Source organism: Kogia breviceps, chromosome 15 (genome assembly GCF_026419965.1).
Source record: "Kogia breviceps isolate mKogBre1 chromosome 15, mKogBre1 haplotype 1, whole genome shotgun sequence".
NCBI classification, from domain to species: domain Eukaryota; kingdom Metazoa; phylum Chordata; class Mammalia; order Artiodactyla; family Physeteridae; genus Kogia; species Kogia breviceps.
In genome coordinates, this window is record NC_081324.1 from 50192159 (window position 1) to 50219523 (window position 27365).

Genomic DNA, 27365 nt, shown 5'->3' on the forward strand with positions numbered 1-27365 from the left:
TTTTGTGTTCCTTCAGTTTACACATCTTTCATAGCCCTTTGGTTGTATTGGGCTTGTCTCTTTATGATGGTAGAGACCCTATCTATTTATATTCCTGAGGTACTGAACATAGACTCAGAGTTGCTCTCTAAATGTTTGTTGGTTGAATGCAGGTTGTTGAACAAACGTCATTGATATTTCTGTCCTCCCTAAAAATATATTGGTTTTCAGTGAAGAGCACAAAAGAATCAGTAACACTTGCAAATTTCACACGATCTGCATGCACCACTTTGGATGCCATGTGGAAGCGGAGGGGTGGGTGACAGAGGAGTGAGCTAGGATGAGATGTTATTAAAAGATAAAATTTGTTCTTGAGGAATTTATGATCAAGTTGGAGGTATGAGACTTGCTCCCAGAGAGGGTGGAGTGGGGATGAAAAAGTAGCTAAAGGGGAGAAAATGAAAGGTGCTTGGCTTTATGAATGTCCAGTAATTTCCTAAGGCATTATTTTTGAAACGGTTACCAGTTTTGTTACCAGTTAAATAACTTAATGGCTGTTATTCTTTAGCACTGGTCTGAGATAGCAGTTTCACTAAAATTCCTGCCTTTTGAATTTTAAAACTTCAAAATGTATTGTCTTTCTTACTGTCTGTTCATTTTCCTTTTTAGAAACATGATGAGATCAGTTGTGCAAGAAAGGCTTTCTTGCTAGATTTTCCTCTTAATGCTATTTTCGTTAAAATATGCATGAATAATGCATACAAATCCAATAGTGTAGATTGGTAAAACCAGTAGAACGTTATGTCACGAAATTGAAGCCAGCTTTAGCATTTCTCAGCAGTTGCAAGAGTAGGTGCTCACGTCTTTTTAAATCAAAGGTTTTAGAATGGAAAGTGTTAAAATAACAACTTTGGTTTTGTCTGGAGGAGAGTAACGTAGCAAGTTATGACCCATGTGAAATAATGTTTAATCCAATAAATACAACTGGTAATAGTTGAGAATGAAATGACATCTCTGCTGACGGTTCACGTAGAAGACGCAGGATTTGACCAAGGTGATCAGAGGTATTGGCAGGAAAGCTGAAGAGAACCATGACCTTTTAGTAAAGGCTGTGCTCTCTGTTCTTTATGTTTCCGAGCCCAGTGTCCTCTTCTACAGTTTAGTTTTGAAATAACCTGTACAGTTCTTATCTGGGCCTTTTCTGTGAGTCTTTACTCTTGTCTGGACCTGCCTAGGACTTGGAGATCTCTCCCTCCTCTGTATTCCCAGCACTTTTTTCTCTGGTCCTTTTTTTTTTTTTTTTTTTTTTTTACAATTAGCCATAATACCTTGTTCTTGCCCTTTTTCTTGTTATATAACTTTTTGTGTCTTTCTTCCTCATCTTCCCCCCAAGGCCTGCATTTCCCTTAAGGACAGAGACCTTGTCCTTGTCCAGACCTTAACTTTTGTATTTCCTCTGTTGCCCAGTACAAAACACGTTCATTGGTTGATATGATGTGCAGCAAATTGAGTACCACAGAGTATGGCTGTTATTAAACCCCTTCTGTATGTAATATGGTACAACACTCGAGAAAATCTAAGTAGTGCCAGGGGCTCTTACTCTCGTTTTGTGTTTATAACATTAAAAAATTACCCAGCAGCTTACTTGTAATATTTATGAATTGTAGGTGAATGTAATTTATCCTTTAGGTTTGAGGTTAATCTTTTGGGAGACTAACGTCTCCATTAAAACATTCACTGTAAAACCACGTGCATTTTGTACTAGCATTGAGAGCATGTCCTTAACCAGACACACTTACCCAGTGCCCACTGTGTGCAGTGCTTTGCCAGGCATGGCACTACCAAGGGAAAGAAGATCCAGTCCCTGAATCAGGGTTTCGTGGTCAGTCCAGGGGAAGAGGCTGAGCATGGGAAGATGGGCGCAGTGTGATGTGGAAAGGGTCTGGGCCTCCAGCCCACCGGAGCTACTCACTCCCAAGATGAGCCCCCGGAGTTTGCCGTTCTCCAGTGACTATATCTACGCCGTCATCTCAGTCTTATACATCCCACAGTATAACCGCTGTCTCCTGTCTTTCAACCCATTCTCTTATAATCCCTGATCCCAACATTTCTTTGACCAACCACAGTGTCTTCTCCATGTTTTCACTGTTCCTTCCTCCGCTCGTGTCCTTGTTCCCTCCTTACCAGCTCAGATGGCGTGGGCTGTCATATAATCGCCCCCCTGCCTTTCTCTCCCTGCACTGTGCTCACCCAGCCCATCCCTCCCCTCCCCTCCTTCTGGACCGGTCCTCAAGTGACTGGCCACGCTGGCAGATCTTGCTTGAGACCCACAGCTGTTTAATTTCTTTGGTGCCCGTTTGCTGCCCAGCAGCCCTACTTCGTTTCCCTAGTCAGTTCCTTTTACATGCTTATTTCATACTTTTCTCACTTAAAATTTCGAATACCTTCATCCTCTGTCCTGCTCCATCGGAGGACATTATTTATGTCACTGAGGAACTCCTCATGTTTCCACTCACACACCTGGCTGTGTACGTGTGTGGACACATTCTGCCTTCTCTACACGAAGAACGAAGAACGTTATGTCCCTAACTGACGCCCAGCCCTCTGTACGTGCCTGGGGTCCCAGTGTCTCCGGCCTACATCACGACGTTAATGTAGCTCCTTCTCTTCCCCAGGTCATCAGTTGTTCTGATGCCCATCAGCTATCTTATCTTTCAAAATGCTGTGTCTCATACAAATACCTTCGATCCACATCACTTTCCTCTTTTATAATTCTTTCTTGAGAAGCCTCTATTTATGTTTATTCTCACAGCTCCCCTGCAGCCGCTCTCGACTAAATCACTGCTGTCACATACTCAGCTGCCTGATTGAGTTTGCATCTCTCTCAGTTTGCATCTTTGTCGGCCTTTCACCAGCACTTAAACTTGTTGATTCCTCCTTCCTTCATGGAACACTTTCTTTACTTGGCTTGCAGAGTACCAGTCTCTTTTGATTTTACTTCTCAGTTCCCTTTGCTTGTCGTCTTGTATCCTTCTGACTTTAGATGTTAGCGTGTCTTGGGGAGCAGGCATTGTTTTCTACACTTACCCTTTAGATCCTTTGTACTCAGGGTGTGGTCTGAGGATCAGTATCTTCACCTTCACCTGGAAGCTTGTTGGAACTGCAGAGCCGCAGGCCCCAACTCAGACCTAGTGAATAAGAATCTGCATTTTTTCAAATCCGTAGGGGCTTCCTATGGACATTAAAGGTTGAGCAGCTTGCCTTGCATGACCTCATCTAGTCCCGTGCCTGTGAATGTTGTCCAAATTCTGCTAAGTCCAAAACTTTACGTCTCTAGGCTCAGTCTTGCCCCCTGAATTTCAGACTCCTGTCTAACTATCTACTTGGCACATTCACTTAAATCTCTCATGAGATCTCCAAAGTGTCTTAGAATGTCCGGAAGAGAATTCTTGATTTCTGCTCACAGGCCTGCCCCTCCTGTGGTCCCTGTTTTGGCAGATGGAGGATCTGTCTTTCAGTCCATCAACGTTCACATTCAGTCCATCAACAAATTCTGTCAGCTCTACCTACAACATATAGCAGAATCTGACCACTTCTCATCATTCCACTCTCACCACCCAGGCCCCCATCATCTCTCACCTGGTTTCTGACAGGGGCATTCGGACTGGTCTCTCTGCTTGCACCCTCATCTCCAGCAGTATTTTAAATACAGCATTCAGAGTGATCGTTTCCAAACGTGAATCTGTTCATGTCAGTTCCCTGCATGGAACCCTCCAATGGCTTTGCTTCCTGGCTGGAATAAAAGCCAGAAGCCCTCGTTCTGTCCATCTGCCACCTTCTGAGATCTGCTCTGTCCTCCTCACTCACTTCCTTCCATCACTGGCCTCAATGCAAGTTCCTGGACTTGCCAAGCGTGTTCTCTTCTAGGCCTTCCACTTTCCCTCTGCCTGGAGCTATCTAATCCCAAATGTCTACAGTGCTTACTCCTCCATTTCCTTCCTTTTTCTGCTCAGAAAGACCTTCACTGTATCATTTTCTATCCTTTTTCTCTTGCCTTTAAGAAAAAAACCCCAAAACAAAAAAAACACAGCATCTTTCACACATAATGTTCATTCATTTGTAGATCTTCTACAAGTAGAATATAAGCTCCTCAGTGAGAGAGGCATTTTGCTTAGTGCATGGATGCATCCCAGCCCCTACACTGGTGCTAGACAGACAGAGAAGGAGGCGCTCAATACATATTTATTGAACAAGTAAATGAATTGGCGTCACCAACTCATACGTAAGGAGTGTTACAGAAATTCAGAGGAGAGGCAGCTAACTGCTTGGGAAAGTTGGGGAGAGCATCACAGAATGAGTGATGCTTGAGGGGTGTTGTGAAGAGTCAGGAAGGAGTTCTCCAGATGGATAAGATGGTGGTCAGATATGCTTTGTGGAACAAGACAACACATGCAAAGGTAGAGAAAAATAGTTTTCAAAGACATCGTGAAAATGCACTATGGCTGAAGCAGGGGTGAGTGTATTGGATGCTGAGAAATAGTGATGGGATGAAGCCAAGAAAGTAATTTAGGACCAGCTTGTAATGAGTCTTGTGATAAGATTCTGCTGAAGAATTTTCATTTTAGCCTGTTAAGTGGTGGGGAGCCGACAAACGTGATTAAGTATACAGAGTGATGTCAGATTAGTATTGAATATTTTATAAAGTTTTTTTTTTTAATAAACATTGTGGAATTTTTATAATATTCTTGCATTATATTAAGAATTGGAAATTCAAAGAAAATAAGACCTGGTCCCTACTTAGGAGTTTACATTCTATTAGCATATGAGTACTTTAGGAGTAACGATTGATTTGAGATCCTAATGTCCTAGATGAGAGGTGACAGGAATTTCCATAAAAGCAACTTAAGTGAGAATGGAAAGTTTAAGTTCCTCCCTTTATTGCTTTAATGAAAACATATCCTGACCTTTGTTCCTCAAGGAAGCCTGGTTGACTTTCTTGACTTGATCAAATCCCTGCTGTAGGCTCCCGATGTATCATAGTCCCATAGCATTTCCTGTAGTTGAAATTTTGTATGCTTACCTTTTTTTTGTCAGCCCTGCCACTCAACCGGACTGTAAATCCCTTAAGGAACTTTGCATCCCTAGCAACTTGCATAGACTTTGGCACCTGTTAGGAGTTCAGATATTTGAGTGAATAAAATTTGGGGATACATTTTAAAGGCTACATTGACTGAACTTGAAGACCAGTTGGTTGTGGCAGATAATGATGTTCTGAGGATTTCCACCTATTTACTGAAAATTCTCACTTTGGCCCAAAGCATGTCAAACTCCGTATAGTGTAAACTAGACTTGTCATCCTGATCTGCCCCCTTGTATATGCCCTGTCTTGGCTAATGGCATCATCATCTACCCACCATGCAAACTACAGATGTGAAAGTCATCTCTTACCTTTCCTCACACCCTCCCCATATCTAAGCATCTAGTTGTGTTCTTTTTTTCTCCCTATTTTCTGCCCCGCCTTAGTTCAACTTTTGAGCCCACAGACTTTGTCTTCCCGCTTCTGGTCATTGTCGCTTCCAGCCCATCTTCCACATCGCATATTGTCAGGTGTGGTGGGCAGAAAAATGGTCCCCCAAAGATACATTTACCTGCTCATCCCAGTAACCTGTAACCTTTTTTTGGAAAAAAAGATCTTTGCAAATGGGATTAAGTTAAGGATTTTGAGGTGAGATCATCATGGATTATCTGGGTGGGACCTAAGTGCTGTCACAAGTATCCTTATAAGAGAAAGATAGAGGGAGATTAGACCCACAGAGGAAAAGGCAATGTGAGGATGGAGGCAGAGATTAGAGTGATGTGGCCACAAGCCCAGGAATGCTGGCGGCCACCAGAGGCAAGAGGTAAGGAATGGACTCACCCTAGAGCCTTCAGAGGGATGGTGGCCCTGCAAACGCTTTGGTTTTTGTTCGTTGAAACTGATTTTGGAGTTCTGGCCTCCAGAGTTATGAAAGACTAAAATTTTGTTGTTTTAAGCCACCAAGTTATGCGAATTGTTACAGTGGCCATGGGACACTGATGCATCAGAGTTATCTGTAAAGTCTAAAATGGATCTTATCACTCCCTGGCAAAACATCCAAAGACTCACCATTACTACAGATTCACTATAAACTCTGTGATCTGACCCACGTTTAAGCTTCATCTCTGACGACCACATCTTTTCCCTCTGGCTACTCTCCTCTCTAGCTATGCCAGATATTCTTAGACACACACCCTGTTCTTTCAGGCCGTGGGACTGTTGTTCCTCCCCTTACACCTGGTATTCTCTTTTCCTGCCTTAAGTTCTTAGTCATCATTACAGCTCAGATGTCATCTCTGCCTGGAAAGTTTGCCTGGAAACGTATCCTGGTTCCCCTAAGAGTGACTTCTTCAAGTAGTCCCACACTTTGTATAAACGTATGTTTACTTGCACGTCTTCCACTAGATTGGACTTTGAATATTTGGAGGGCACCACACATATCTCATTAATCTTTCTAAACTGTTTCAGCAACAAGCCATTTCTTTACCAGGTACATGGTAGGTATTTGGTAAGTGTTGATTTATTAAACTGAAGTCACATGAAAGAACTTTATAACTGTGGATTATTCTATAGCTGGTCTTTAGTTCTAGAATATTTTCTTTTTAGAGTAAATGCATAGGTGACCTTGAAAATGATTTTAAAGATGTCAACAAGACAAATTGGGAAGGCCTGGATTTAGTCATCCAAAATAGATACACATAAGATTTTCAGTAGCCCACACACAATGTTTTGAATAATTCTTCATCTGCAGTTACATGTGCAGATTTTGCAAGTTGGGGAAAGCAGTAGTAGATTTAGTTGCTTGGGGAAAAGCCAGTACTTTTAAGAAACTGTCATAATCAACACTGTACCATTTGGCTGATTATGACCTTGCACCTCATTCAGGGAGGATATGTCTAGAATGTCTCTGACTCTTGTTGCTTGCTGCCACGATTCTGTTTCAAGCTTTTGTCACTTCCTCGGTAGGTTATTGTAGCAATCTCTTGGCAGCCCCTTCTGGACTCATCTGGATTTTCTGTTTTCAGTTTATTTTAAATGTGGTAGGTTTCATTTATTTTCCTTGTGTTCTTCGTATTTACTGCATTATTTTTGAGTTTACAAGATTGTACATTAAAGCTAAATAGTTTGGCACTAATATTTTAAGCTTGGCTTACTTTAGGGTTACTTTGGACATTCTTAGAAGATGCCTAGTTCTTGGGAAACCATAAACAATGAAGGTATTAAGTTGAGCGTGTGTGCCTTCTGACTATTTCCTGTTACCTTAAGTAATGGGGAGGGGTTATTTGGACATTATCCACAGTTCTTCCACATCTTGCTCCTTTGTACTATTTGTTCTCAACATTAGTTTTCAGAGGTCATGTTAAAAAAATACTTATCGGCATAACATAAGAATTGTTGGCATGTTTATATTATTAATTTTATGACCTCTTCTTTCAGCCTTTTAATAGGAAGAACTCAAAAGAGTAGGATAAAGGTAATGATCCTCTTAATGCTGAAGTTTTTTTTTTACACTGCTTAATTTGAGGTACGATTGACATAAAAAAAAAAAAAAGCTATACACATTTAACACATTTAACTTATACAACTTGATGAGTAAAGTTTTAAAGCCATGTTAACCCAGTCACAGCCATTGGCTTCCATGCTGTTTGGTTGAAAGGGGATAGTGTTCAATCTCAAATGTGTTCGAAATTATTTTTAAGTCCCAGTGTGGACAGAGCTTTTAAGTTTCTGGGCCACCAGAGATCTGTGAACAAACTTTCTATTAATACCACTGTTTTAATCAGGCAAAGAGTCTGTCTACCTTAAATGCTTGTACATAGGCTAGAGCATTTATCTTGTAAAATACAGCCTGTTTTTCAGAGTGTTGTTATGACACTTTTTATATAAAATATAATTAGTAATTAAACCACCTGAATCCTTTTTGGAAATAGATGGGAATAAACAAACCCATGAGTAAGTACAAACTAAGTATTCCATTTCCATGTAGAGTCATTCCATAGGGCTATACAGATTTTGCTTACTGCCCATTAAAGTTCAGTGAATAATGTAAGGCTATTTTATAAATCCCTTACCCTGTTTTTCAGGGATGGATTGAAGCATCCTGAAAGTTTTGTGTGGCTCTACTTAGTATAGAAACACAGATGTTCGTAAGGGGAAAATGCAGTGGGAAGTAAAAGGGAAAATGAAAGGCTAATTTTGTCTGAAATCTAGGTGTGGATACTGTTAACATTTCTGCTGCTGTATTCAAAAATACATCTGTATAAAAATCCACCAATTTTTCTCCATGTCTGTGTGGCTTTCTTTCATCACTGGCATTAAGGTGAGAGATGACAGGACCAGAATATAGACCATGCATCCAGCATGATAGGTCTTTGGCATTGGCTTGACAGGTTTTTGTTTGCTTGTTTGTTTGTTTTGGGTTTTATTTGGTTTTGGTTTTGGTTTTATTGTGGTAAAATAAACATAACACATATGCCATTTTAACCACTTTTAACCACGCAGCTCAGTGGCATTAAGTACATTTTTGGCCAACCAGCACTGCTGTCCATTGCCAGAACTTTTCCATCATCCCAAAATAAAACTCTGTACCCATTAAACAGTAACTCCCCACTTCCCCCCCATTTGTTTGTTTTTAAAGCATGTACCATACCCTTACTATTATAACCACCATATATAAGGTGTTAAGCACACTCTTTCCAATACTTTATGCTTTCCACTAAGGCATCAATGTATTGCCCGGAAACACTGAATGGTAGATAAGGTCTAGCCTATTTGATATTCGTATGTGCAGACAAAATTGAAAAACCTGATGTTTTAAGATTGAATTATCACCTTAGCAGCACTAAGATCTATCACTTGAAAATTACTCTTATCAGCCAGGTATGCTCCATTGCTGGGTTGCCTCAGGCCAAACAACCAACAGGGAGGAAAACCAGCCCCACTCATCATCAGACGAGCAGATTAAAGTTTTACTGAGCTCTACTCACCTGAGCAACACCCAGCTCTACCCCCCACCAGTCCTTCCCATCAGGAAGCTTGCACAAGCCTCTTAGAGAGCCTCATCCACCAGAGGGCAGACAGCAGAAGCAAGAAGAACTACAATTCTGCAGCCTGTGGAAGCAACACCACATTCACAGAAAGATAGACAAAATGAAAAGGCAGAGGACTTTGTACCAGATGAAGGAACAAGATAAAACCCCAGAAAAACAACTAAATGAAGTGGAGATAGGTAGCCTTCCACAAACAGAATTCAGAATAATGATAGTGAAGATGATCCAGGACCTCGGAAAAACAATGGAGGCAAAGATTGAGAAGATGCAAGAATTGTTTAACAAAGACCTAGAAGAATTAAAGAATGAACACCTAGAAGAAGTAAACAACAAATAAACAGAGATGAACAATACAATAACTGAAATGAAAAATACACTAGAAGGAATCAATAGCAGAATAACTGAGGCAGAAGAATGGATAAGTGACCGGGAAGACAGAATGGTGGAATTCACTGCCATGGAAAAGAATAAAGAAAAAAGAATGAAAAGAAATGAAGACGGCCTAAGAAACCTCTGGGACAACATTAAATGCAACAACATTCACATTGTAGGGGTCCCAGAAGGAGAAGAGAGAAAGGACCCAAGAAAATATTTGAAGAGATTATGGTCGAAAATGAGAAAGGAAATAGCCAGTCACGTCCAGGAAGCACAGAGAGTACCAGGCAGGATAAACCCAAGGAGAAATATGCCGAGACACTTAGTAATCAAATTGACAAAAATTAAAGACAAAAATTACTGAAAGCAACAAGGGAAAAACAACAAATAACATACAGTGGAAATCCCATAAGGTTAGCAGCTGATTTCTCAGCAGAAACTCTGCAAGCCAGAGGGAGTGGCACGATATATTTAAAGAGATGAAAGGGAAGAACCTATAACCAAGATTACTGTACCAGCCACGGATCCCATTCAGATTCAACAGAGAAACCAAAAGCTTTACGGACAAGCAAAAGCTAAGAGAATTCAGCACCACCAAACCAGCTCTACAACAAATGCTAAAGAAACTTCTCTAAGTGGGAAACACAAGAAAAGGACCTATGAAAACAAACCCAAAACAATTAAGAAAATGGTCATAGGAACATACATATTGATAATTATCTTAAACGTGAATGGATTAAATGCTCCAACCAAAAGACACAGGCTCGCTGAATGGATACAAAAACAAGACCCATATATATGCTGTCTACAGGAGACCCAGTTCAGGGACACATACAGACTGAAAGTGAGGGGATGGAAAAACATATTCCATACAAATGGAAATCAAAAGAAAATTGGAGTAGCAATACTCATATCAGATAAAATAGCCTTTAAAATAAAGAATGTTACAAGAGACAAGGAAGGACACTACATAATGATCAAGGGATCAATCCAAGAAGACGATATAACAATTATATATGCACCCAACATAGGAGCACATCAATACATAAGACAACTGCTAACAGCTCTAAAAGAGGAAATCGACAGTAACACAATAATAGTGGGGGACTTTAACACCTCACTTAAACCAATGGGCACATCATCCAGACAGAAAATTAATAAGGAAACACAAGCTTTAAATGACACAACAGACCAGATAGATTTAATTGATAATTATAGGACATTCCATCCAAAAACATCAGATTATACTTTCTTCTAAAGTGCACATGGAATGTTCTCCAGGATAGATCACATCTTGGGCCACAAATCAAGCCTCAGTAAATTTAAGGAAATTGAAATCATATCAAGCATCTTTTCTGACCACAACGCTATGAGATTAGAAATCCATTACAGGGAAAAAAATGTAAAAAACACAAACACATACAATATATTACAAAATAACCAAGAGATCACTGAAGAAATCAAAGAGGAAATAAAAAAATACCTAGAGACAAATGACAACGAAAACACGATCCAAAAATTGTGGGATGCAGCAAAAGCAGTTCTAAGAGGGAAGTTTATAGCAATACAGTCCTACCTCAAGAAACAAGAAAACTCTCAAACAATCTAACCTTACACCTAAAGGAACTAGAGAAAGAAGAACAAATAAAACCCAAAGGTAGTAAAGGAAAGAAATCATAAAGACCAGAGCAGAAATAAATGAAATAGAAACAAAACAATAGCAAAGATCAATAAAACTAAAACCTGGTTCTTTGAGAAGGTAAACAAAATTGATAAACCATGAGCCAGACTCATCAAGAAAAAGAGGGAGAGGATTCAAATCAATAAAATTAGAAATGAAAAAGGAGAAGTTACAGCAGAAATACAAAGCATCCTAAGAGACTACTACAAGCAACTCTATGTGAATAAAATGGACAACCTGGAAGAAATGGACAAATTCTTAGAAAGGTATAACCTTCCAAGACTGAACCAGGAGGAAATAGAAAAAATGAACAGACCAATCACAAGCACTGAAATTGAAACTGTCTTTAAAAATCTTCCAACAAACAAAAGTCCAGGAACAGATGGCTTCACAGGTGAATTCTATCAAACATATAGAGAAGAGATAACACCCATCCTTCTCAAACTCTTCCAAAAAATTGCAGAGGAAGGAACATTCCCAAACTCATTCTATGAGGCCACCATCACCCTGATACCAAAACCAGACAAAGACACTACAAAAAAAAGAAAATTACAGACCAATAGCACTCATGAACATAGATGCAAAAATCCTCAACAAAATACCAGCAAACAGAATCCAGCAACACATTAAAAGGATCATACACCATGATCAAGTGGGATTTATCCCAGGGATGCAAGGATTCTTCAATATATGCAAATCAATCAATGTGATATACCATATTACCAAATTGAAGAATAAAAACCATTATGATCATCTGAATAGATGCAGAAAAAGCTTTTGACCAAATTCAACACCCATTTATGATAAAAACTCTACAGAAATTGGGCGGAGAGGGAACCTACCTCAACATAAGAAAGGCCATATATGACAAACCCACAGCAAACATCATTCTCAATGATGAAAAATTGAAAGCATTTCCTCTAAGATCAGGAACAAGACAAGGATGTCCACTCTCGCCACTATTATTCAATATAATTTTGGAAGTCCTAGCCATGGCAATCAGAGAAGAAAAAGAAATAAAAGGAATCCAAATTGGACGAGAAGTAAAACTGTCATTGTTTGCAGTTGACATGATACTATACGTAGAGAATCCTGAAGATGCCATCAGAAAACTACTAGAGCTAATCAATAAATTTAGTAAAGTTGCAGGATACAAAATTAACGCACAGAAACCTCTTACATTCCTATACACTGACAATGAAAGATCAGAAAGAGAAATTAAGGAAACAGTCCCATTCACTGTTGCAACAAAAAGAATAAAATACCTAGGAATAAACCTATCTAAGGAGGTAAAAGATCTGTATTCAGAAAACTATAAGACACTGATGAAAGAAATCAAAGATGACACAAACAGATGGAGAGGTATACCATGTTCTTGGACTGGAAGAGTCAATATTGTGAAAATGACTATACTAACCAAAGCAATCTACAGATTAAATGCAATCCCTATCAAATTACCAATGGCATTTTTTACAGAACTAGAACAAAAAATCTTAAAAGTTGTATGGAGATACAGAAGACGCGGAATAGCCGAAGCAGTCTTGGGTGAAAAAAATGGAACTGGAGGAATCAGACTCCCTGACTTCAGACTATACTACAAAGCTACAGTAATCAAGATTATATGGTACTGGCACAAAAACAGAAATATAGATCAATGGAACAGGATAGAAAGCCCAGAGATAAACCCACGCACCTGTGGTCAACTTATCTGTGACAAAGGAGGCAAGGATATACAATGGAGAAAAGACAGTCCTTCAATAAGTGGTGCTGGGAAAACTAGACAGCTACATTTAAAAGAATGAAATTAGAACACTCCTTAACACCATACACAAAAATAAACTCAGAATAGATTATAGACCTAAATGTAAGACTGGACGTTATAAAACGTAGAGGAAAACATAGGAAGAACACTCTTTTACATAAATCACAGCAAAATCTTTTTTGATCCACCTCCTTTAGTAATGGAAATAAAAACAAATGGGACCTAATGAAACTTAAAAGCTTTTGCAAAGCAAAGGAAACTACAAACAAGACAATAAGACAACTCTCAGAATGGGAGAAAATATTTGCAAATGAATCAACAGACAAAGGATTAATCTCCAAAATATATAAACAGCCCATGAAGCTCAATATTAAAAAAACAACCAAATCCAAAAATGGACAGAAATCCTAAATAGACATTTCTCCAAAGAAGACATACAGATGGCCAAGAAACACATGAAAAGCTGCTCAACATCACTAATTATTAGAGAAATGTAAATCAAAACTACTATGAGGTATCACCTCACACCAGTTAGAATGAGCATCATCAGAAAATCTGCAAACAGCAAATGCTGGAGAGGGTGTTTAGAAAAGGGAACCCTTTTGTGCTGTTGGTGGGAATGTAAGTTGATACAGCCACTATGGAGAACAGTATGGAGGTTCCTTAAAAAACTAAAAATAGAATTACCATATGACCCAGCAATCCTGCTACTGGGCATATACCCAGAGAAAACATGCACCCCAGTGTTTACTGCAGCACTATTTACAATAGCCAGGTCATGGAAGCAACCTAAATGCCCATCGACAGATGAATAGATAAAGAAGATGTGGTACATTTATACAAAATGGAATATTACTCAGCCATAAAAAGGAATGAATTTGGGCCATTTGTAGAGATATGGATGGATCTGGAGACTGTCATACAGAGTGAAGTAAGTCAGAAAGAGAAAAAGAGATATCGTAAATTAACGCATATATGGGGAACCTAGATAAAATGGTACAGGTGAACTGGTTTGCAGGGCAAAAATAGAGACACAGATGTAGACAACAAATGTATAGACACCAAGGGGGGAATGTGGCAGGGGGGTGGTGGTGGGATGAGTTGGGAGATTGGGATTGACATGTATTTATTAATATGTATAAAATAGATAACTAATAAGAATCCTTGTAAAGAAAATAAAGTTCAAAAAATTATATATCGTCAGGCTTCACCTTAATCAGTAAGCCTCCACGGAGACTATGCTTTGCTACTTAGGTAAACACGTTAGAATTTAAATATAACTGGACCCCATGGGTCTCCAAATGAAATGATACTCTGCTGGAGACATATTGGCGTGACTCATGCATTGGAGGCATAGAAGTTAAGGATGGCTCCCCATTGCCCACAAAGTAAGTCCAAGCTATGTCTCACTGTATACATAATACTAGAAGTAACTGAGCTTTTGTTCTTTTTTTGCGGTACGCGGGCCTCTCACTGTTGTGGCCTCTCCCTTTGCGGAGCACAGGCTCCGTCCGCGCAGGCTCAGTGGCCATGGCTCACGGGCCCAGCCGCTCCACAGCACGTGGGATCTTCCCGGACCGGGGCACGAACCCGTGTCCCCTGCATCGGTAGGCGGACTCTCAACCACTATGCCACCAGGGAAGCCTGAGCTTTTGTTCTTAATCAAGTTGGTTTTTATCTCGAGGACACTGTAAATCATGTCACTGATCATGTTTCCTTCTTTGCCTCTGAAGCTAGAATGCTCAGAGATGAGCTGGCGATTTGCCTCTAGCAGGTGAAAGAACCTCATGGCATGGAATGGGATACTACCTCATTCCCGCTTCATTTTATAGCCTCTTTGTCTTTGTCCCACTGCCTGCCGTTGACCTTTATTCATCCTGGGTAGTCAGCTTCATGACTGATTCATAGCTTCATTTCCCCCCCAGCCGCCCAGTCACCACTCCTTTCTCACGTCTTCTCCGCCCACCTTACTGAATGCTCCTTCCTCCCTGCCCTGCACCATGCCGCTCCCTTTGCCTAGAACAGTTCCTCTATTGTAACTCTCTCCTCCACCCCGTCTTACTCCTTGTCAACTTAGCTCAGCCGTCAGTCACAATCATCTCTGGACACCCAGTCCTTCACTGTGTGAAACTGGCTGTTTCCTCCTGTGTGGCCCACTGCCCCCATCCAGACTTACGCTGCTGCACCGGGAGTAATTCACTGAACTCGTGTTTTCACAAAACAGTCTACCTCTGCTCGACCATGGACAGGGACCACATCTCACTGTTCTTTGAATCACCCACCACGCCTTGCACCAGAGAAAGGAGGGGACGAATGAAGTAAGCAGTATCAGATGTGGTGGACGAGTCATGATAGAATTAAAAAATGATCATTGAACTAACTTTGCAGTATGGCGGTAATTGGTGACCTTTGCTAGAGCCCTTCAGGGGAAGGGTGGGCATAGCCTGATTATATTAGAGGGGGAAGAAGGTTGGGAACAAGGTAGAGAGAAATAAGGGTTGGGGGGAGGGGAGAGGTGGATGAACAGGGAGAGAGAGACTAGGAGAGGGGGCAGAGAGGAAGTCAAGTTGCTACCCTTGGGGTGGAGGGGAGGGGAGGATAATGTTAAGGGTCTGTACTGCCACCTGGTAGTGTGTCCCTAGAGGTAAGCACAGCGCTCCTATGATTGGATGAAGGTAGTAGGTCTTCAGCTTGTGTTCAGTAAGTTTAAATCTTGTTTTGAGTAAAGTCTTTGCTTCATAGACGTTCTTACTGCCTTACCTCTTGTTTGGTGTTTATTGTATATCTGCTCTTTGTTAAGAATTTTCTTTGGAAATGGATTAGTCCTTGTCTTATGATTTGTATCCCTTAAATAGCAAACACAGTATCCTGTGCAGAGTGATGTTTAATAAATGCTTGAGTGCTTGAGGTTTTTTGCTTCAGTGCATTTTGGTTTTCATGACGTCTAAATTATAAAGTAATAATGCATCTTGAATAATACCAGTGCAGACAGGATTATTTTGTTTGGCTCTTTAAATTCTTAATTTTTTCTTACGAAACAAATTTAAAAAGGTAGAAGTGAAAAAATCACCCGATTATGCTGCTTCCTCTGAATAACTCTTCCCTCACCTCCACCTGAGCACCATTCTCATTGTTTTGAGACTTACCTGTTGTTCCACTGTAAGCAGATAAGGTAGGGGGTCCCCAAAGCAAATGAACCAGGCATGGCTTTCTTGACATAAGAGAAGCCATTTTTAGCCTAAACCATTTTGTGATCTAAGCCTGGCCATAGTGCTTGCCCTTGAACAGGTCTCAATAATTAATGATCTTGAGGGAACAAAATAATGCAGGAACAAACAGGACTGTTATCAGGCAAGAGAAGTTACAGTAGCAAAGATAATAAATCAGTTGTAAAGACTCCCAGTTCTGTTTTCAGTGGTAAAGATTAGCCTGAAACACTTCATGAGCTGTTTTACAGAATTCAAACGGCGCCCCTCTTGAGCCTGCAACCAACCACCAGATCAACTGTTGACCTTTTCTGACCCTCGTGACTTTAATCAGCTAAAGCTTGGACTCTGTCAACCTTTGCCTCAATTCTATTTTGAATTCTCCTCTGCTCAAAACTCCTTCATGAATATGCATATACTGCCCAGGCCCATTCATGAATATGCATGCACCCTTACTGTAAAACTTCCCCAGTTTTGCTGTTGGGGAGACACTGCCTTGGGAAAGATCCCCGGTGTTCTTCTTATTTCCTCCCACTCTTTGGCTTGGTTGTGTCTTTTTGCCTGACACCCACCAAGAGAGACGAAGCCAGTTTTCAGGTAATACCACCTCTCCTATATCCTTTCCTGATACCCCTTTGCCTACCCCAGCAAATGGACTCTTCCCCTCTTTGCCTCACTGTGCCCTAGACAAACTTCTGTCATTTCACTGCTCTCATTTGGACAGATATCTGTTTACCTGAACCAGATTGATCTTTCTTTAAGGCAGAATAAAATTAATTTTTTTTTGCTTATATTTTAGAGTTGTAAAATGGTATCCTGATTATTTCATCTTATTATGTTTAAAGTATTTTTCTATTTTATTAAGTTGCTTTTGTAATTGTGATTTTAGCAGCTGTGTATTTCATCTAATGGATGACAATCCCCTGTTACTGGCTTTTGCAGGTTGTCTTCAGTTTGGGGGGGGGGTTGGGGGAAGTTTTGAATTTTATTTATTTTTTTATACAGCGAGTTCTTATTTGTTATCCATTTTATACATATTAGTGTATATATGTCAATCCCAATCTCCCAAGTCTTCAGTTTTTTTCGATAAAATATTGTCACTGCCTGCCAAAATTGACAATGAAAAATAAATATTGCTTTAAAGTTATTATTAAAATATCTTTCTTTGCTATAAGGTATATGTTACAACAAAGCTATATTTTCAATTCTGGTAAAGTTATATTTACAGAAGATAAAAATAACTTCCTTAGCATTGAGTCTTTTCTGCAGGTAACTTACACCATTCAGAGGGTCCAGAGTTCAAGGTGTGTTGTCCAACCTGCAGTGGTACTTGTCCAACAGTTGTTACTAGTGAACCTAATGTGATAAAAATAAGAGCCTATGATTTTGGCTGAATTATAGAATGCAGTCAGGGGAAAAGAAAGTACTAAATAATTTTTTATTTCCTGAACATCTTAGGTATAATACACACTAAGCAGATGGTTGAAACTTTTATTTAAGGGAGGTTACTTGAATGGGTGTGAGTGCTTCCCTAGAGCAGAGGACGGTTGTCTATATGGTCATCTGCTTATGGAAAGTTAGACGTTACCTGGAATTTACATTTTAATAAAAGCATAAGCATCATTTAAAGTTTTCTGGAGATTGGATGGCTGCTACTGTGAACTGAAATATGTAGAGCGTTAAACAAGTAAGCGGGCATACTTCTTAACCCCGTAGTCCTTCCTCACCATCACCAAAGCACCCTGGAGATGCTGAAAGGAGATGATGGATGTGAGTGTGCCTGAAAACTGTAGCGTACTGTATGCAGATAAGTTGTCCTTTTATTCCCAAACAGGCCAGTGGCTCCACGCTGAATGCACAGGCAGTTGGGAATGTGGCATTTTCCATCCTAAAAACACCCGCCTGATAATTAGATTTTATATGGCCACTTCAGACTCCAGCTCTTGAGAATTTAAATAATATAATACCAGAAGAAGTGTTTTTTAAAGTAGTTAAAAATTACCTTTGCTTTGGTGTCTGTAGTATCAGCTGTAATTTATGCTTCCTCCAAGTACAGCCACAGTAGCTTTTTCTTTATACATGAGTTTAAAAAATTGATTGTTTTTAAAGTTATGCTTAAGGTGCTTTGAAAGGGAAGATAAAAAAGTAGAAATTTTTTTAGGGGGAAAACCACTGAATATAATTTCTTAAAGAATTAGGTAATCTTTGGACGTCTCTTTTAGTGTATAAAATCTAACAGTTGTAAGTTTATATAATCCTATATCTGTTTCCTAAATCCACTTTAGCCTTATTGGGTGCAGGTTCTCTGAAATCCCTGAGGAGGAGTTAACAGATGGATTGTTGAAGGACAAAGTAGGCTGCTTAAGTTACAAAACCTGATGCGTTAAGGGAGACAGATCCATTGTTACGGAAGCCTCACACCAAAGTTCAGTTCATTGACTATGAACCTGCTCTGCCACAGATTCCGAGTCCGAACGGTCCCTGAGTAGATTGGAAGCAGTGACTGCGCACTGCTTTGAAGAGGCAGGAGAGCACCTGAGGAGTAGAAAGCACAGAATGTCCGAAGGAAAAGACTGTGGTGGTGGAGATGCTCTCTCCAATGGCATCAAAAAACACAGGTAGGATGGCCTTTAACAGTGAACGTTGCTGCTGCTGTTTTATTATCAAGTGCATTTGCTTTTGTAAAGAAAAGTATGCCTTCTCTTCGTTTTTGCTTTTTCTCTGTATTGAATATTTATATTGCTTCGTCACCTCAAGGAAAGGATTTAGCTTTAGTACTTTGTCCATTACAAGAAGAACATCATCTGTAATTGTAGGAACTAAGCACAGAACTTGGTTTTAGATACCATGGTTTTAGGGGAACATAAATCCTTCAGCTGGCGATTTAGAAAGGCTCTTCAGAACTGCCTATTGAAAGTGATGCTGGGTTCTTCTTTTCAGCATACATCTTTTATGACTCTGCCTCCCAATGCTATTTTAGTTTCTAGTCATTTGATCTTCTTGTTGGTTTTATTGAGAATGGATGGTAATATTGCCTGCTTGTTGATACAATTTATTTACATTTACACAAAGACTTTTATTAAGACCCAGGGTTTGTTGAACGTAGCCATTTTGTACTGTCTAATGACATTAGTATTTTTTTATTCGCTTGATGATTTAGTCCTAGAGATAGTCCCAGATTAATGAGATGTCACAGACACTAGAGTTCTGTGGTTTCACACAAGTTTATAGACACAGTGCCATGTGTGCATGCTGGTATTCATAGGGTACAATATTTTATCAAATTATCAGTGAAGAATAAATCCTGTTGTCATTGTAAAGAGCACTTTTGGGATAAGTAGTTATTAACGATTAATTTCTACAGAATTGTTTTTTATTTAATATTTGTAGATTTGTGTAGCTCTAACCCCATTTCTGTACCATGAATCTGGCTACAATTGATCTCAACTATTGTTCTACTGAAAAGTTGTACATATCACTTCTGATGTATATGTATCTGCCCCTTGTTAACAAAAGATGTTTCACTTTGTACTTATTTTGAAAAGATCAGTGAGTTTTAGGTAACTACTCAAACCAGAGTTTTCTTCTCTTTGGTTAGAGGGAATCTTCTAAACATGCTCGTTGATGGCTATCTTGTGATGGAGTTTACCATTGCAGATTACGTGGTGAGCTGTGAGGGCCCTTTCTCTCTTCTGTCGTTACTGTCAGCTCCTTTGTGGTCAGGGGCTAAGTTCTGTGCAGAGCATAAGGTACCTAGCAGGAAGCCTGTCAGGTCTCCCAATGTCTAAAAAGAAGACAGCCTTTAACCGTTTAACACGTACCTCGTTACAGTCTAGTGAGAACACATGTGACATATGTTTGGAATGTTCAAAGATGCATAGAATTGTTAAGGTATCTGAAGGAACGCATTGCTTATTAGATGCTGTTATAGCCTATGGCTGAGGAGGATTTCTCAGCTTTTAAGGCCCAGGAGCCCTTTTGTGTGTGTGCTGTAATGCATCATAACAGGAGTTATTTTGCATCTGACAAATTATTATACTATATTCATACATTCTGTGTTCCCTTTTAATTAGTCAAACCCAGAATGGCACAGATGTGAAAGTTAAGATGGAACCATTCAAAATTTGGATTGAGGATAGGTCACTAAGAAAAACCACAATGCAACTAGATAGTGACATAACCAGAAAAGTTAAACTGATGTACAAGATGCAACTTATGAAACCTATAAATGTAATAAAATATTCTTTAGCTATTTAAAAGTGGGTAATTTAGGAAATTGTCAGCATTCAAATATGTGGAGAAACATAACAGTTTCCTATTTTAAAAAACAGGCATTATAGGAGTTTTTTTTAAAGCCTTTTTTTTTTTCATAAAGCTGTTCTCTAAACAAATAGGGCATATGCCACATACAATTTAAAAGTTTCATTTGGGGATAGGAAAACAGAGTATTCAATGTGATCAGGTCCCTCTTTCCTGTGCCCTAAGTTGCACTGTAAGTAATCTGTGATTATAATGGGCAATTATTATGTTAACATTAAGAGTAATTTGAATTAACAGTAATTTTGGTGATATTTTAGAAAAGCAAATGTATGTTGCATGGCCTGAAGTGATCATGAAATTTATTTGAAGACTTCTGTTTTATCTTTAAAAGTCGTGTGAAATTTGTATTTGACCTTGTCATATGTTTCTGTTTTCTTGAATATTGAAAAATAATTTACTCACCACTAACTTACCTTTTCCATAAAAATCTTACATTTCTCCCTCATCCCACATCACCACGTATCCTTGGGATATACACACTGAAATTTGGGGAGATGGGAAGAATATGGATTATAAAATTTAAAAGAGAGAAATGCATATTTTATTTTATTTTATTTTTTATTGAAGTAGATTTGATTTACAATGTTGTGGCAGTCTCTGCTGTGCAGCAAAGTGACTCAGTTATACACATACAGACATTCTTTTGTTATATCCTTTTCCATTATGGTTTATCACAGGGTATTGAATATAGTTCCCTGTGCTGTACATGGGAATCTTGTTGTTTATCCTTTCTAAATATAATAGTTTGCATCTACCAACCCCAAACTCCCAGTCCATCCCGCTCTCTCCTCCTCCCCCTTGGCAACTACAAGTCTGTTCTCTATGTCCGTGGTTCTGTTTCTGTTTTGTAGACAGGTTCATTTGTGCCATATTTTAGATTCCAAATGTAAGTGATATCATATGGTATTTGTCTTTCTCCTTCTGACTTACTTCGCTTAGTATGATAATCTCTAGTTGCATCCATGTCAGTGCAAATGGCATTATTTCGTTCTTCTTTATGGCTGAGCAGTATTCCATTGTATATATATACCACATCCTCTTTATCCATTCATCTGTTGATGGACATTTAGGTTGTTTCCATGTTTTGGCTATTGTGAACAGTGCTGCTGTGAACATAGGGGTGCACGTATCTTTTTGAATTATAGTTTTGTCCAGGTATGTTCCCAGGAATGGGATTGCTGGATCATATGATAATCCTATGTTTAGTTTTCTGAGGAACTTTCATGCTGTTTTCCATAGTGGCTGCACCAACTTACTTTCCCACCAACAGTGTAGGAGGGTTCCCTTTTCTCCACACCCTCTCCAGGATTTGTTATTCGTAGACTTTTTAACGATAGCCATTCTGACTGCTGTGAGGTGGTACCTCATCTTCGTTTTTTTTTTTTTTTTTGGCGGTACGCGGGCCTCTCACTGTTGTGGCCTCTCCTGTTGCGGAGCACACGCTCCGGACGCGCAGGCTCAGCGGCCATGGCTCACGGGCCCAGCCGCTCCTCGGCATGTGGGATCCTCCCGGACCGGGGCACGAACCCGCGTCCCCTGCATCGGCAGGCGGACTCTCAACCACTGCGCCACCAGGGAAGCCCTCATCTTCGTTTTGATTTGCACAAGAAATGCAAATTTTAAAACGGGAAAAGAGAAGCGGTACAAGTTATAGTTCCTCTGGAAAATATTAAATCATGGCTTAACTAATTTGCTGATAAGATAGAGCTAGGGTTTTTAACCATTGTTGTTTTTTAGCCATGGAACCATTCATGCAACAGAAGTTTAGTCTGGAAACTATTAAAACCTCACCCACCCTCAGAGACTGATGAGGGTCCCGTAGAGAAGGTCTGTCCCCCCATCCCCAATCTTACACTGCGGTTGGAATCACCATATCTATTTCATGTCCTTAGCCACCAAAAGTGTTTAACCTTTACTTTCTGTAGTATGTATTATGGAACAACAGGTTTCCCCCGGACTCTGTTTCTGTTCCTGTTGAACGTGTCAGCACAAGAGTACCTAGGAGAGTGCCTGCCACATGGGAAACACTCAGTAGAAATGACCTCTTTTCACTCTGCTTACTCTCTTTCTCCTCAAAAATGATTTGATTTGCTCTAAAGAACCTCTGCCCTCTTGTTTCCTTTTCTACCCCATTATCATAGGGTGACATCATGGGGTGCAATTTGAAAAATCTCTGACCCAGAGAATCATAAGCTATAAGGCCTATGTCATATTAATTTAATACAAAACTAACTATGCCAGACTAATTGAGTTTATTTGTATGATAATTAAAATACAGATACTATGGATCTTTGATCCATCCTATGTGATAATTACCAACAAAATAATCCTTCTGTTAACGAACTAGGTAAATTAAGTCATCTCTTAAATAAAAGTTTGCGCTAAAGGAACTGAGTTCTCTTCTCACTCTGAAAATCTTGTAATTGCTAACTGAAATCTTGAAAAAATGGTTTTTCTACCTTACTGACGTTTAGAAAACTTCTACAATGTCTTTTAACGTGGTTAGACCTAGGAAAAAAGTGTTTTATGTTTTTCATTCACTCTGAGTTATTGATATGCCATGTACTCTGCTGGTCAATGACCTTTAACTGTGGTGCTGTACATGTCTTTGGGCTTTTAGGTTAGTTGTAGAGAAATATCAATAGAACGAATTAGGATTTTATTTAAGGCCTAGAACCAAAAATACTTCAGAGGTAGAGAATATAGAAAATAAATGCTCCATTTTGATGGCACTTTTTTCTTTTTTTTCCCGGAAAATACATTGAGTTGCTTTGTGGAACGTTAGCCTTCACCATACTGGTCAGGTTTATGTTGACAGGGCTTCTTGTCATCTCGGTGGTCTGTGTTCCATAGGATCGGTTCTCTACCCTTGGACCTAATTTATTACATTTATTCTGAGCTCTCATCTTTTAACTTTTTAGCGTTTGACCCAAGTTGTAATTGGTGAAGATGTTGATATTTATCTCATCTGGATGTATACTGTATCAATAAAAATACTCATGTAGAACAGATTAGTCAGAATCTGAAATGTTGGAGCCATGCTATGATTCTATAAATTGTATTCCCAATATTAATAGATTAAAAGAGAAAAGCATATGATCATCCTAAGAGATAAAGAAAAAACATTCAATGAATTTAGACAGTCATTCCTGTTTAATATAAATGTCTTAGCAAATCACAAATAGAAGAGAACCTCTTTAATTTGGTTAAAAGTTGCAACAAGTAAATACTTGATAACGAGATATTAAAAACAGTTCTTCTACTGCCATGAATAAGACAAGGATGCTTGCCATCATCTTTTCTGTTCGTCATTGTTTGGAGGCCATACGCAGAGACATAACACACCCCTGAAATTTAGAAATAAAATCGTAGATGTCTACAGACAAATTATTATAGTTAGAAAGTTTGGCGAGGTTGCTTTTATATAAAATCAACTAACTACATTCCTATGCACCATCAACGGACAGAAACAGTGATTAAAACTGGGGGGGGAAGGATTTTAGAGTAGCTATTAAAGAGTCACTTGCCTAGGAATAAATCTTAGTTAAAAAAGTGTAATAATAAAACTTACTGAAAGATATAACACTTAGCAAGAAGGAAGAGTGTCGTAAATATGATTTGCCAAATTGATCTGTAGACTTGGTGTACTTTTAATTAAAATTGCAAGTCCTTTTCCTTGGAAGTTGAAAAATGGATCCTGAAATATATCTTTAAGCACAAGGGCTTTGAAGAGCCAAGATACCTCTCAAGAACCTGGTTTGGGGGCCATTACAGAGTATTGAGTAGAGTTCCTTGTGCTGTACAGTAGGTTCTTATTAGTTATCTATTTTACATATGGTAGTATGTATAGTCTCCCAATTTATCTCCCCCCCAACCCCCTGGAAAGCATAAGTTTGTTTACTACATCTGTAACTATTTCTGTTCTGTAGGTAAGTTCATTTGTACCATGTTTTTTAGACTCCACATATAAGCGATATCATATGGTATTTGTCTTTCTCTGTGTGACGTACTTCACTCAGTATGACAATCTCTAAGTCCATCCATGTTGCTGCAAATGGCATTATTTCATTCTTTTTTTAAAATTTAATTTTATCTTTTTATATAGCAGGTTCTTATTAGTTATCTATTTTATACATATTAGTGTATACATGTCAATCCCAATCTCCCAGTTCATCCCACCACCACCACCACCACCCCCCTGCCACTTCCCCACCTTGGTGTCCATACGTTTGTTCTCTACATCTGTGTCCCTATTTCTGCCCTGCAAACCAGTTCACCTGTACAATTTTTCTAGGTTCCACATCTATGCGTTAATATATGATATTTGTTTTTCTCTTTCTGACTTACTTCACTCTGTATGACAGTCTCTAGATCCATCCACATCTCTACAAATGGCCCAATTTCGTTCCTTTTTATGGCTGAGTAATATTCCATTGTATATATGTACCGCATCTTCTTTAGCCATTTGTCTGTTAATGGGCATTTAGGTTGTTTCCATGTCCTGGCTACTGTAAATGGTGCCGCAGAGAGCATCAGAGTGCGTGTGTCTTTTCGAATTATGGTTTTCTTTGGATGTATGCCCCTGAGTGAGATTGCTGGATCAATGGTAGCTCTATTTTTTAGTTTTTTAAGGAATCTTCATACTGTTCTCTAGGGCCTGCACCAATTTACATTCCCACCAACAGTGTAGGAGGGTTCCCTTTTCTTCACACCCTCTCCAGCATGTATTGTTTGTAGATTTTTTGATGATGGCCATTCTGACTGCTGTGAGGTGGTAGATACCTCATTGTAATTTTGATTTGCATTTCTCTAATGATTAGTGATGTTGAGCATCTTTTCATGTGCTTTTTAGCCATCTGTATGTCTTTGGAGAAATGTCTATTTAACTCTTCCACCCATTTTTTGATTTAGTTGTTTGTTTTTTTAATATTGAGCTGCATGAGCTGTTTGTGTATTTTGGAGATTAATCCCTTGTTGGTTGCTTTTTTTGCAAATATTTTCTCCCACTCTGAGGATTGTCTTCCTCTTGTTTATGGTTTGCTTTGCAAAAGCTTTTAAGTTTCATTAGGTCCCATTTGTTTATTTTTGTTTTTATTTTCATTACTCTAGGAGGTGGATCAAAAAAAGATCTTGCAGTGATTTATGTCAAAGAGTGTTCTGCCTATATTTTCCTCTAAGAGTTTTATAGTATCTCGCCTTACATTTAGGTCCTTAATCCATTTTAAAACACTGGGACTTTTATTTTCTAAAACCGTAGTCCCATTATCACACCTAAAAAGTAGTGTGTTAATTGTCATCAAATATTTAGTCAGAATTCACATTTCTCTGATTGTCTCATAAATGTCACTTAGTTAATTGGGTCTAAAATGTCATTTAAGGGAATTCCCTGGTGGTCCAGTGGTTAGGACTCCAAGCTTTCACTGCCGAGGACGTGGGTTCAATCCCTGGTCAGGGAACTAAGATCCTGCAAGCCACACGGCATGACCAAAAGAAAGAAAAAAAAAAAAGTCATTTAATAATAAAAATCCAGAAGGTTCGCATACTATATTTGGTTTACATGTCTCTTAAGTCCTAAGAGATTAAAAAATGTTTAGATCTCCTCTCCTCATCCTCATTTTTTCCTTACCATTTATTTGTGGAAGAAACCTGGTCATTTGTCCTGTAGAATAATCCACAGTCTGGATGTTGCTGGTTGCATTCCAATGGTGTCATTTAACATAATCTTTAACTCCTGAATTTCCTGTAAACTGATGGTTATATAGAGAGGCTCAATCAAATTTAGGTTTGAATTGTTTGGTACAAAGTACTTTGTACGTACGCTTACCGAAGGTGTACCTCCTATTACGTCCATTGGGGGCATATCTTCCCTGATTTTCCTTCTTTTTGTAATGTTGAGATTGATTCCTGGGTTCAGGCAGTGTCAGTCTGATACAGCCATGATAATGGTGCCCAACAACCTTGAGCCTAATGATTTTAGCAGCCATTGTTGATCAGTGTCTACATCCTCATTTTAATATGGGCTGCAAAATGGTCATATTACATTTCTGTCATTCCTTCTACTTTTATTAGCTAGAATTCTTCTGTAAAGAAAAAAGTTCCCATTACCTCTTTTCAGAATATGTTGGTTCCCTAACGTCCTTTGAAGATGGTATAGGAACACACGAATTGGATTGTTTAAATCTATAATAATTATTTTTTCCCATCTTTGGTCAGAAGAAGCCCCTGTATGTTGGCTTCTGTGTCCTTTTGACAGGACCCCAGTTAGGTTTTTTTGTTGTTTCAGGTATAATCCAGTGGTCTTTGATAGCTGCCTTGCTTTCTGATACAGAGAGATGTTTCAGGTTTATCTGGTATATTTCCTGCCCCAGACCTAGAATCAGCTATTTCTCTAAGAAGCCACTTATCATTTTAGTGGGCAATTATATTTAGATGTTTTTTATTTTAGTGGGAAATAATATTTAGATATAACAATCTGGGTAGTAAGGATGTTCACTGATAGCAAGTTGGCCATGGTTTCCATCCTTTTCATTGGATAGAGGTATAAAAATCACCGGTGCTTTTTCTTAAGGGAAAATGTTTCATGAGTTCATACCCATATATTTCCAGTTTAAATTCTGGATTATGGGGTTTTTCCCTTAATTCCTTTGATTTTTATTTGTATTTCATGGTTCCTAATGACATTAATATAGTTACATATTTGCTTTATTCTACTTTTTTTGTTTCAAAGACACATACACTCATATACAAATACTGGTACTAACAGCATGATTGTTGAAAAGAGTTTTCAATTTCTTTTTAGTTCCTTTTATCCTTTTAATATATTCTATCTGGGATGTACAGTCAGTGGTGTGTTTGAAGGTCACTTGCAGTGGTTCCCTTCTGTGTGGTTAAACTAGTTAAACAGGGAGGTTCATTT

General features: G+C 38.9%; 1 protein-coding gene across 10 annotated transcripts in view; it reads left to right on the plus strand.

Annotated features, from left to right (window-relative positions):
- The window catches only part of OSBPL1A (oxysterol binding protein like 1A), a 209728-nt gene that overhangs the window by 125227 nt on the left and 57136 nt on the right, over positions 1-27365 (plus strand). For 9 of the 10 annotated variants that reach the window (XR_010836893.1, XR_010836894.1, XR_010836895.1 and 6 more), the window contains one exon: positions 18591-18747. The exons of the other annotated variant lie outside the window; for it this stretch is intronic. Coding sequence is in view for 6 of the 9 variants with exons in the window: in XM_067015193.1 (XP_066871294.1) it covers positions 18591-18747 (157 nt within the window). In the remaining 3 variants the exon portion in view is untranslated. The remainder of the gene's footprint in view (positions 1-18590; positions 18748-27365) is intronic. 10 annotated transcript variants of the gene reach the window in all.